The sequence below is a fragment of the Ovis aries genome, chromosome 19, assembly GCF_016772045.2.
Source record: "Ovis aries strain OAR_USU_Benz2616 breed Rambouillet chromosome 19, ARS-UI_Ramb_v3.0, whole genome shotgun sequence".
In the NCBI taxonomy this organism is placed as follows: domain Eukaryota; kingdom Metazoa; phylum Chordata; class Mammalia; order Artiodactyla; family Bovidae; genus Ovis; species Ovis aries.
Window position 1 is genome coordinate 47,598,545 of NC_056072.1, and position 13,179 is coordinate 47,611,723.

General features: G+C 43.9%; 1 protein-coding gene across 13 annotated transcripts in view; it reads right to left on the reverse strand.

Moving 5' to 3' along the window:
* The window catches only part of CACNA1D (calcium voltage-gated channel subunit alpha1 D), a 525,137-nt gene that overhangs the window by 359,906 nt on the left and 152,052 nt on the right, over positions 1-13,179 (reverse strand). For all 13 annotated transcript variants that reach the window (XM_060402380.1, XM_060402383.1, XM_060402382.1 and 10 more), the window contains exons 2-3: positions 12,577-12,886; positions 8,735-8,840 (exon numbers count right to left, since the gene is read on the reverse strand). In XM_060402380.1, the coding sequence (XP_060258363.1) occupies positions 8,735-8,840; positions 12,577-12,886 (416 nt within the window). The remainder of the gene's footprint in view (positions 1-8,734; positions 8,841-12,576; positions 12,887-13,179) is intronic.

Below are 13,179 nucleotides of genomic sequence, written 5' to 3' on the forward strand. Positions count from 1 at the left end.
GGGGGACAAATCCTGTAATAAATACCATAATAATAGCAAGGTTCTACTGTGTGCGAAAATAGCATAATTAATAATCAAGGAACACAAAATAGCAGAAACATACCAGGTGAGATATTTTTCTTCCACAACTAAAAGGAATATGAAGGAAGTATTTGCCTTAGAACTCAACTGTAGTAAGCAAACACTGCAAAACTAAAGAAAAAAGACTCCGTTTTGCATTAGGGTCTTACTTATCTGTCAGCTACCTGAAATGAATGTTTCCCTTGAAAGAATCCCGGTCCCCAAGTGCATGGCACCCAAAGCAAGGGAAAGAATAAGCAGCCTTGATGCCTTTCATCTCAGTCAGTGGTTCAAAAGAGATGACAAGTCTGGTGCTCAGGGTTCCAGGACTCTGCTCTAACCAGATGCTCTGGGTGTCTACCAGACATCCAAGAAAGAGGCTGTACTCTCTCCAAGCCACTAAGATTTCCTTTCCCATGGCCTGAGATAAGGAACAAACGAGGGCACTCATCAAAGGACGACTGATTTCAAGGAGCTGCGGGGGTGGGAGTGTAAATCGATAGGGGCTTAGTGGAAGCCAATGCAGCAGGAAGTATGGAATTGAAACACACTGTCCTCCCACCCAGAGAGTTTACTTCTAAGTACTTATCCCAGAGAAATGTTTACTTGTACACATAAAGAGCACATACAAGGATGTTCAAGGCAGCATTGTTTCAAACAGCAAAACTTTAGGAACCTAACTGCTCACCAGAAAGAGAACAACTAAATAAACTATGGCACATACATGGAATATTTTATGGCAGCTAAGGAGTTGTCAGATTTCTACACACAGATATGGAAAGATCTGTAAGACACATTAAGGGAGCAAAAATATAAGCTTTACAATGCACACAGTCTCCTTCCACTTGTGTAAAGTTTTTAAATACCCAAACTGCATAGATGCCTATTTCAAAACACACAGATGTTATACACATACAGACATAGTTTAAAAAAAAAAAAAAACCATTATGAAACTGATTCTTGTAATTAGAAGGAGCTGGATAGGCAAAACAATACAGTCATTTTATCTGCATTGTTTTAATAGTTTAGAAGAACATATGTGTGTATTACTTATATAAATTATTTCTATAAATTTGAATGATGATTTACTATAAGAACACAAAATATGAAAAACAAAGAAAGCCTTTCTCTGACCCCACGTTTTCCTCATGAAAGGGTGACCTGGAACAGGAAGCCCACCACAGCACCAGCTACAAGTCTGGACCCCTGAGTCTGATATGCGTTGCAGAGCAGGTCTCAATAAATATTTGCTGAATAATGGTGCCTCGACTTCCTGTCTTATAAACAAGAGTCCTTACACACTACAAAAGTGTCTGTGAGTACACCGTGCTAGACCTCCCCACAGATGCAAGGAAGGGAGGCAGGGTGGGCCCCTCAGAAGATGACCACGGCCGGGAAATCATGAACCTCACAGCCAGCCTGCTCTGCATCCCCAGGCCAAGCTGACCAAAGATACCCTCTCCTTCCTTCCCAGGTGGGGTCCACCTGTTAGCCGCATCTCTCCTGAGAAGGTTGCAGCTGGCCTTCCCTCCCTCATGTCGGTCCCCCAATTCCCTTCAGCCTGACCCTCACATTCAGTCATTCAAAAATTTCAACAGGTGATTTCTAAATGTACCCATCAACCAGTAGGGAGGAGGAAAAGAAATTAACAGAAGTAACTGCTTTGTGGTTCTGGAGAAGAAAGTCATTTTCCCCAGCCTGGACAGTGTCTGGGGCCCTGCTTAGTTAAAAATCTCCAAGAGAACTCTTCATGCTACAAGGTGCATGTCAGAAAAACAGCCATCTGTCTATCTACCCACCACACTCTGCCCCAGCCCTCATGCACACACAGAGAGGACGGGTCCTCACTCAGACACTTCCTCTTCCAACCCCATCTTTAGCTTTTCTCACTGTGTCCTCCTCCCCACCTCCCAGGGCCAGTCTGCCTGCCCAGTCAAGCACATCACTGTCCACAAAGAACCCTAGCTGCGAGAATCCCAATCTCACCTGAATTAAAAAGGGAAGACACCTTCTGGCACTTTCCTATTTCGAACACATGGGCAGAACAGGTCTTGGGGACATATGCTACAGGGCTGATGGCAGGGGCCCCAGGACTGGGAGCATGACAGGAGCCTCAAGTCTATCCCAGAATGACCTGCCAAGCCCCACTGCCACCCCACGGGGCAAGGACACCCACCTCTACTGCTGGGCAAGTACTTCCATAGCAAGTCCCTCTCATGTTTTACAGACAGGTTAGAAAAAGAAGCTACCCATGAATCTGCTACATGGGTCTTCTGTTTCTCACACGTCATTTTTAAAATACTGAACTTGAACTGAGGTTAAAGAAGGAATGCATCTCCCAGGGAGGGACCCCAAAGACCCTCCCTGAAGTGGGCTTATAAGATGCACGTTTCAGGTGGTGTGTAAGGGGGAGCTGCTGGAGGCGAGTCAGACTGTGCCTGGGGGACAGGGGTGCTGTGGTGCAGGGTGGGATCCTGAGACCCTCTTTTAAGCCCCCTTTCCAGCTGTGTCTGATAACAGTTTACACCCTTTGGACTTTTCAGTTAGCTCAGTTAATAAATTACAAACACATACGTACTTCTTTTTCCCCAACTAAGCCAATTTATGGTTCTGCAACTGGTAATCCAACAAGTTCTGGCCAATACACCAATATATCCTCATTCCAAAACAGGCTCATTTTTTTAAAATACATTTTGTTTTTTTAAGAGTCTTTTGGTATGGACCATTTTCAAAGTCTTTAGTGAATTCGTTACAATATTCCTCCCATTTTATGTTTTGATCTTTTTTGGCCACAAGGCATGGGGGATCTTAAGTTTCCTGACCAGGGATCAAACCTGCGGCCTCTGCTTTAAGGCAAAGTCTTAACCACTGGACCACCAAGGAAGTCTCTAAGATAGGCTCATTTTTGAAGGGTCTAAGCAGAGAAGTTCCAGTGTTTGAGGTGTGTCTATGAAACAATGAGATTCATTTTTTAACAATCCTTAAAGGATCCTTTGGGAATTCTTCTTAAGGAACTTTAATAGAAGTAAATCTGAATCCTTTAAGACTTGGATCTGATTTCTGAAAAACTGCTGATACTCAAAATCTCTTCAATAAAAGGTCAATCTGGGTAACTTGTTTCTTGTCAACGTGAGGTTAAGATGACAAAAGAGATGCTATAACTTGTGCAAGACATAAATGGATTCACCATCAAGATCAGGAAACCAAATCTGGATTAAATGTTACTACACAAGTCTATTCAATCTGGTCATTTTGCTGCCCTCCCTCCACCAACCTTCAAACAAAATGTCTCACAAACACACATACACACACAAGTACAACCACTCACACATGGTTCACACACAATGCTGAGCACAGAAGCCGGCTTATGATGCAGGGATTCAAAAAGTATTAAGCACGTGTCTTACTTCTCTCCTGCTTCAAATATAAAGAGCTAAATTTGCCAAGAAATGTACAACCCTGAAATTTAAGGCAAACTCGGACAGGTATTTCCTGAGATTGTCATTAATACTGGACAATGAAAGTCAGCCTCTCAGGCAAACATTAATCATTAGCCAATTGTTGAAAATTAACTACTAATCTATAAAGGACATGTCATGGAGCCCTGAACAGTCTTTCATTTATGGACCTACTCATTTCACATGCATTTCCTCATGTGCCTACTGTGCCCCTACGCAGAGTGAAGCTCACAACACCACAGAGATCAACCAGACTCCAGCCTCAGCATGTGCTACATTCATTCAAAGTCAGTTAGCTCACCATCCAAAGAGCCAGGCTGTCAGAGCCCAGAGACCATATACAGAACTGCACTCCACACACCAAGCGACATCCCACAGTAGTTACAGAATAAAGTGAAAAGGGGTGAATGTCTGCAAAGAGGAAAGCAAGTACTATTTACACAGACTGGTGGGGTAGAAGGTGGGGACAAGGACCAGAGAAGGCTGAAGTGAGGGCAACACAGGAGCAATCCTTAAAAAAAAAAAAAAAAAAACAGAATCTAAAGGCACGAAGAAATACACACAGTTCAAACAGAAAGACACAGAGATGAGGTATGGAACTAAAAGCCAACCTTCTAGGCAAAGCCCAGGGAGCCAAGTGATGACACTGTGTCTCAGGTATTTCGATTCAATTCACACCATTCACTATGTGAGATGCTAAACCCTGGAGCATGCAGAGCCAATGAACTTGCTTTTTAAACCCAGGAAACACGGTGTGGGGATCTCAGCCATGGAGGACAGACTGCAATCAAAGTAGGTTGTCCCCCACCATTCCTGGCCCTCGTAAAGCATCAGGTCTCACTGCAAGAATCCCCAGGCGGCACTGCTTCACAGGGAGGCTCCCAGCACCCTGCTACTACTAGCCCTGGAGCCGGAGCACAAAACCTACAGAAATGCTCAGTAGGGAAACCCAGCTCCAACGGCACCTTCAGCCACAGGGACATAAGAAGCAGGGTCAGAAGACCCTCAGCTCTTCAGGAGTAAACACTTGGAACTTGCCACCCACCCCCAACCAAGGATTTCAGAGGCGTCCACGGAGAGGCCTGCCACCTGAGCAAATCCTGAGTTCAGAGGAAAGACTGAAGGGTGAGGAGCTTCTCCTGAGAGTGGTCATTCAGTGGTCCTCAACAACCCGCGTTTATGAACATCATGTACACACGGTTGGGCTCCGTGCTGTTGGGGTTCCAAAAGGATTCACTAAGAATTGTATTCTGAAGAGGCTTGATAAGATAAAGATAAGATGTGCACATAAATAACTAAAATATGGAGTGTTTCATATGCAAAGTGCCAGGAGAGCAGTTCAGATAAAAGTGTTACTTCTAATCAGGTTCAGATAAGACTTCACAGGTCCTTTCGAGATTCTTCCTAAGGATAGTGATGACGATGAAGGGTTGGGGCGGAGGGAGAGGTATTTCAGATGGAGAAAAGGCCAGGAGGTGGACCAGAGCAGAGAGGGGTGTTTAGGAAAGGCTGGTGGATGAATAGAATGGGGTGGGGTGGGGGGCATGAAGGAAAGGCACAGAGAGTCAACCAGAAAGGGTCAGGCAGACCAAGGAGGACTTGGACTTCCTTCGGAGAGCAGGTTGCCCCTGAAACCTCAGGTTCGCGCCACCCGACCACAAAGCAAGTGGAGAGGAAGGGGAAGACGCGGGGGACTTTACAGATGCCCAGTGTCTGCAACCTAAAAACATAAAGGTGGGACTTCTGAGCTGGTCCAGTGGCTAAGACTCTATGCAGGGGGCCCAGGTTGGATCCTTGGTCAAGGAACTAGATTCCACATGCCACAAGCAAGACCCGATGCAGTCAAATGAATAAATTAATTAAATACATATTTTTTAAAAAAACACACACAAAGACAAGATGAAAAGGGGCTCAAAGGGAGTCAAAGACTTAAAACCATCTCTTTGAGTTTCACAAGCATTTTTTTGTGCACCTGGTGAAAGGCCAGAGTGGTGGGGGCCATGGGCACCACCCACCCCCCACCCCGACTCCATGGCTGCAGACACTGAGGAAGCTCGGTGCCCCTCTGTGGAAGGGTCTAATTTGAGACTGTTTAGCGCTGCAGAGCCTGGGGGTGGGATGGGAGTTCCAGGTACAGGATGCCCAGGCTGAGGCTTCAGTCAGTTGCTTATGAGAAACTGAAGTTCGGAAAGCCAAATAAAGCATTTTCCACCACAGTGAAGTACAGGAATTGTGATCGTCCCCACTCTGACACTCCATAAAGAAGTGCTCTCCGCCCTCCCCCCCCTCCACCGCCCCACGCTAAGAAGAAAATTAAATGAATGATATACGCTTTCAATAAGTGGAACTGAAGAACCCCTGCGACTGACTGATCTAGGAGGGAGATGGCTGTGGGAACTGAGTTGCACCGTTTCCATGGCTGCAGCCTCTATGGGTCCCTGCAAGTCCACAAAGGAAAGCTGCACAGAAACTTGAGACTGTTTACATATATATATATTTTTATAAAAACTACCCCTGGGAAAACTTGCTGCCCCCAAGGTAATCTCAAGTGCCCAAAGCTGGCTCAGTGACGTGCAACCCAGGCCAAACGCACACTGGACCAAGGGTGATGGCCGCATTTCTTAGGCAACGAAAATAATAGCTTCATGACAAACTACCTGCAACAGGCAGAAACATCTTCCTCAAAACTGGCCCTGAATTGTACTCTAAGTGCTCAACAGCCACATGCCCAACAGAGCTTGCAGGCAAAGGAAACCACCAGCTCCCTGACACGTACAGCTTTGCAATCCGTATGGGTCTCTGCCCTTTGTTTTGCCATTCACATTCATTGAAAGGTATTTACTACAGATGAAAAATAAGCTTCGTTCAGCTGCCTCTAAACCAATCCCAAAAATAGAGCAATCACTTTGGTACAAATGGGGTCAAATGTATTAAAAAAAAAAAAAAAAAAAAACTTGCTCCCTGGCAGGAAGACTGACATGGCATGGGACCTTGCTGAGAGTCAGGGGGAAATCCACAGAGTTTTCCCTTCCCACAGTGGGAAAAGAGATATTTAAAGAGTTAGGCAGAGATTAAACTCATCCGGCCATGTGACCAGCCAAGTAAACGAAGACACAAACTAGAATGCTCTAAGCTTTAGAATATTAAGAGGTCGAAGAAATATATGTTGGTTTTTTAAAAAGGCTTGCCAAACTAATACCCTGCCCTCTCCCACCCTCAAAGCCCACTGTTTAAGAACTGTCAAGAAAAGATCCACTGGGGAGGGACTGCAGGGGTTAGGAAGAGAGATTTATTCACTTCCTATAGTTTATTTATTTCCTATATTTATTCTCTCAGTTATTAGCTCAGAAATCCAAATGGTCTGACACTTCTTATATTAGTGCCCTGAATTTCCCTGGGGGAAAAAAATATCGGAATATCAATTGACTTATACATGCAGCTACATTAATTATTCCATTGATCTGAATTAATCTGCCTTTCTGAAAGGTATTTATTTTCTAAGTTTGTTTAATCATGTTCTCTTGAGCTACAAAAAGCAACAAACTGGGTCACCATCCACGTTGTTAAATTTGGTAACAAGGCTGACACCATCTGTGGCCTAGACTGATGATCTAGCCCCACTGATGGGGGCTTTTCACTACTTCTGCTTCTCCTTTGAAATGACTGTCTAAAGGCACATGTCTACAACCAAATCAGAAGCTATTTAAAATACCCAGAGTCACACAAATCATCTCTAACACAGTATAAATATATACTAACAGTCAGTCTTTATCTGTATACCCAACTCCCATTTCCAGTTGTACTTGCAGTAGCAATATCCATAATTTTTTAAAATTCTCTACACATCAGACTACAAAAGCCCAAAGATGAAGGGGCATCACACTACATATAAAATACGCTGCACATTAGAGATGCAACATGAAATCCCGTACGTAAACCATGAAGTCTAAAGTTGTAAGAGCATACCATCACCGTCTTCAGACCCTGGGAGAGCTCTCCCCCCACCCAGTTCTACCTTTACCACACGCAGCTAAGAACATTCAGACCTATTAAAATACAGCTTCAACATAAGAAACCAAAAACAAATGGAACCAGCTGAAAGAGGGAAAAGCAAAGCAGGAGAGAGAATTGCTGTTATCCGGGACCAGGCCCTCATTCACCTTATTTCTGCATGGGCTCCGGTCATGAAGGACTGATCCTAGCAAAGAGGATGCCACAGCACCAGAAAAATCCTGAATTCTGAATCATCAAGGCAAGATTACAGGATGTCAGAGGTAGAAACAACCTTGGCGATCTTCTCGTCCAGTCCCCTGAGTTGACAGGTGGGTCAACAGCAATGCAGAAAGGATCTGGGAAACGCCCCGAAATACAGCCAGTTGACAGCCCAGTGGGACAATTCCTAGTCCCATTTCAGCGCTCCTCAGTGCTTTTTTTTTTTAACTATATCAACCTTTCCCAAAGGAAGTTCCATGAAACACTGTGATGCACGCTGCCAAAAAAATGTTTAAAGAATCCATGACCAATTACTTTTAGGGACTAAGCTGAGTTAAACAAAATGAAACTGGTTTTTTAACTACAGACTTTCCTGGAGCTTTTACTGAGTTAATGTGCACGATAAATCTTTAAGAGAGCAATAAAGTATATGGAAGTATCCCAATTTATTTCACTATAGAATCATTTTATCCTGGAGCATGTCATCGGACTAACAGGAGGAACTTAGACACTCTATTATATTATTCTCAGAATTATGTTCCGTGATGATTAGTTTTGTCGTGTTCTACCTCTGCAACAATAGCTGATATACAAAATTTACGTGATAACTCTCTGCTTACCAGAAAAATTGACCAAAGTACCCCAAACTCCCAAATAACACTAGATTAAGGAAAAAAAGCTAACGTTACTAGGAAGAGAATGGTAAAACCAAAAAAAGTCTACATGTAGAGAAAAGTTATTTTTAAATCTGCTACAAACCTCTTCCATGAAAAGTTTCACATCTATTTATACAAAATTCATGACTTTAAACACTTCATTCATTCAGTATAAATTTGAGAATACAGCTCAAAAGGAAAAAAAAAAAAAACACGGCTGCAAAACTCTGTGAAACATCACATACATCATTGTAAATTTCAACCACCCAGAAAGCCAGCTGCCAACTTCAGTACTGAGGTCAATGACAAGCACACATCAAGACAAGCAGCAATTCTAAGGACACTTACCAAGTTATGATTTGTTGAATTAGAATCATCTTCAGGGAATGGGATGTAAATAGCTAAGGCCACACAATTGGCAAAAATAGCCAATAATATAAATATGTCAAATGGTCTGAAAGTTTTTGTTAAGGTATATACATGTCATGCCAACATACACCATCTCTCTCATCACACTCTCAATCACACCATCTTGAACTGCTTTTTAAATGACAGTCTTACACACAAATCCTTATTCAAATGACTGCTGTAACGATGAGGTTTCCAGCAGCAGTAATCATCAGTGGTCAACTCACAGCAGATCTTCCTATCAAATGACTTCTCCACGAGTCCTTTTCTTCTGCAGCAAGGATTACATTACACTCATCCTTCTGTTGGACATTCTATATCAAAACCTAAAAGTCCATCCAATTAGGGCACTGTGTGAACCAGGTTTCTGCTTCGTGTCGTTTTCACAGCAACAAGGGCCTTAGAAAGCTAAATTCCTGGCTGTTGTAGAAAAGAAAAATCATCATGAGATAAATCTCTTTCACAAATCCCTAGCCACCATGTGCTAGAGCCATTTTCTTGGTGGCTCTTCTTGGCCAGGTCCACCTGGATCTCCTGTCTGGACTAGAACAGGACAAGTCACCGAGGACCTTTTCCAAACCACCTGCGACTGTCTCATAGCTATTCCAACCCTTAACAAGCGAGTCAGGCTTCATCTCCCTCCTCTGCTCTCCTTACTAATCAGCAGTTACCACTGTTTCAGATTAGAGCTGGACTGCAGCTCCATTTATAATGTGTTGTTATTGTGTTCAATTCATAAACAAATCAAATACAAGGCCATAAGAAATCAGCACCAGACACTTTCAGAGTTCGATTTAACATTTCTAAATCTCAGGGGTCTGTCTGGAAGAATCACTCTGTGAGCAGCCTCAACAGATACTTGCTTAAACATTCTGGTGTTATTAAGAGACACTGTCAAAACTGGCAATACAAAATTTGACATCTGCCAAAAATGACTGTTTTTCCTCTCTTGGTTTTCAGCCTTTCCAAATGCAAGGTTTCACAAGCACCAATCTAATCTCTAACTCCAGGCTTGGTTGTACAACACTGTTTCTCCCAAACAGTCATCCACTAAAGGCAAAGCCACAGTTTCACTAAACACCTCCAAGTCCTAAAGCTTGGAGGATGTGCACAGATCTTCTGCATTCACCCTGACTTCCTTCTGGAAAATCCAAAGATGCTGAAGGAAATAAAGAGCCCTCATGTCTCTGTTCCATTGCATTTCACAAAACCTCAGCCTTTTGAAGAACTTTAACACTCACTGAAACATGGATGTGAATGATGTTATTCCCTTACTAATTTGATGGGCTTAATTTTCAAGACACTTTTCCTTCCCTCATAGTTATTCTTTTAACTCACCTAGTATTACAAAATCTCTTATGTAGGGATCCAACTTTAAGGCAATCTACTTTAAAAAGACTTCAGAAACTCCTTTTCATCTTTCTTTTTGGCAATTCCTTCTAAAACTGAAAAAGTCAATTGCCCCAAACCCATCCTATATGGAAACACACTCACTGCCTCTCCCATCTCCCACATCACCATCTGCCTTTTAAATTTCCCGATACCTAAATGATAAACCAGCAAATCAGAGAAGTACTGATGCTATTTAGGAAAACCAAACAAAAGACTACTTTTTTCATCACGGTGAAAAAAGTTTCAGATTGCAGGTAATGCTAAATCCTCTCCTTCTGCCACAAGATTCTGACAAGCCAAGCAGAACAGAGCATCAGAGAAATAGATGGGGCTGATCCTAAATCTCCCTTCCTTGTTCCCCCAAGTGCAGGACATACTGCCTTGCCTGCATCTATAAACAAACAGCAGGTTCAAAAAACTCATTCACCCAGTGCTGACAGAGCCTGGCACAGCTGATTTTAGAAGGCTGTCTATGCCCTCCTCCCAGAACTTAAAGGAAACTGTCAACTGAAAACAACACATCTCATATCATTTCAGAATCTATTCTGTAAACGCTTCCCATCTGCAAGGCGGCTTCTCCCTGCACTGGCAGCCACAGCCCTTAATTCCTGCACATACGTGTCTGGCGGTGTGGGAAAGGGAGTCAGCAGCACCATCCAGGAGTTCACTCCGTTCACATAAATTACTATATACAAATTACGGAGCACAAAGAGAAACAGCACCAGGCCTCCCACCTCACTCCGCATGAAATTAATGACCCCACTGAGAGGTCTCTGCTTACTCAGAGTCACGTCAAGCCAACCTGAGGGGGAGGAGACCTTTGTGACTAAGTATGATCTGACTAAGTGCTCCTGCCATGCCCCTGAGAGACCACCCCTCCTCCGAGGGACACCCCCTCCCTGTGGATCCCCCTCCCTCCTGGGCCGACACAAGTGTTCAGTCCTCAGACTCAAAAAGAACCTATAGAGAAAAACACATCCACACTACCCCAGCCATGTGAGAGACACCGCGACACCCGCTGGAGAAGAGACATCTGTTCTGGAAAGGAAACGCACATGAAAACCCCTCAAATCCTACCCTGGGCTACTCTCTCTACAACCTTTCCAGACAGTTACCTCATTTTAACTCTCCGTGAGCACAGAAAACAGCCAGCTGAGACAGAGGGCTGCCTCGCTAGGCACTCAAATGATAAGGGGGTTCCAGCTCCACTCGCCAGTAACCTGTATCCTCTCTTTAGAGCATGGCCTCCCGACCTGGGCTCAGTGGGAAAGCCCTACATCCATGCTCCTTCCCAAGCCTAGGAACTGCTCAAGAGCCCTGGTCGACCCTGAATATAATTCTGGGAAAAGGAAATGCTGTGCTTTACCCAAACCAGTGAATCATCTGACTAATTAGAAAGCTATTTGCTCAGAAAGAAGACCTCAGTCAACCTTTTCTCATGGGTGGCAGGAACTGGAGCCTGGCCTCCAGGTTAAGGGATGGGGTGAGCAGGCAATGCACCCCAGTTTTCTAAGATCTGAGCCCTAATAACCTGCCTGGGGCATTTGGAGCTCAGGTTTAAAAATACAAAGGAGAAACCCAGAAATGTAACTCCAGTCCAAGGATACAGAATATTTTTTTTTATAAAGGCAACAACTGCAAATTCCTCCGCGGAGAGGGCTGGGCGCTAACTCACGCAGGCTTTGGAAGAGGCACACACAAACCTCTCCCTCCACAGGCTCCCTCATGCTCACATTTCAAATGCTGTTTTGGAACTTGTCAAAAGGAAATTCCAGGAAATCATAGCATTGATGACCAAATCGTTCCCTCCCTGTGAAGCAAATGTTCATATTTGTAGCTACCTGAACAATCAGACTCACCAAATGGCAGACCTACAAGCAACCTTAGCATTAATTGGAGTATCCAAAGCAAATTTCAAACATCAGAATGAGAAGATTCCACTAAAGGTCAAAAATGTATTTATTCCTAGTAGAGTTTTATTTTTTGGTTTTAAGGAGCATACCTTATAGGTTCAATTCATACCGCTGCCAAAAAACAAAGGTGCATTTAAACTAGCCATCTAGTGTCAGATGACCAAAGGTTAATTTAAGTTTCAGGCTGTCATTCCCTGCCCCCCCCCCACTACACACACACACACACACACACACACACACACACACACACACACACACAGAGACACACACAGAGTAGCCTAAATTTACCCAGAGAGATACCCTTCTGTACCCAGAGGAGATAGGAAATTATATACCATGAAACCCTGTACACACAGCTTCTGTTGCTCACATTCCAAAGTGCTATCACTTTGTTAAGTGCCATTTCAGACAACAAATCCTTTTAAAGAGCAGATGGTAAAAGAGAAAATGAGAAACACTTCCCCTAGAAAAGGATACTTCCATTCCACTATACTAATGCAGGCTCTTCGGATGGGGTTATTGAGAGACAAACAGAAAAGGGCACGGGCAGGTCGGCTGTTGGACGAGTTACCCTGTTTTTTGCTCTTGGCGTATTGCTGACGTTTTCTTTGGGAGAGAGATCCGACAGGTGGGGGTGCGGAGGTGCTCATAGTTTGGGCAGCCTTGGCCTGTCTAGCAGCGTCGATTGCAGCTTGCCAAGACAGGACGGTTTGCTTGGAGCTGTTTGGCTGAGAAGTTGGTCCTTCACCAGAAAGAGGGAGCCTGGTGCCTCTTGCATAGTTCACCTCTGGGAAGAAGGAGAAAAAAAGAAAAATTAAAAAAAAACAACAACAATGACACAATGAGAATCCAGTGTCAGAAGAAAGCTGAAGTGGTTTCCCATCAAGAAGAGCAGGGAAATCATCCCCAAGTTTGCAATGGAAACCTCATATTCTATTTTTCAGAAGCAGGGTTAGGTCAGCCAGAGCAGCAAGAACAGTCCCTGAGCTCTGCCCAAAGTGTCAATAACACACGACCGTTGCATTTCGCCCAAAGGGTTAGTACCTCTCTACATCCATGTCTTCACAAGAAGTCTTTCAG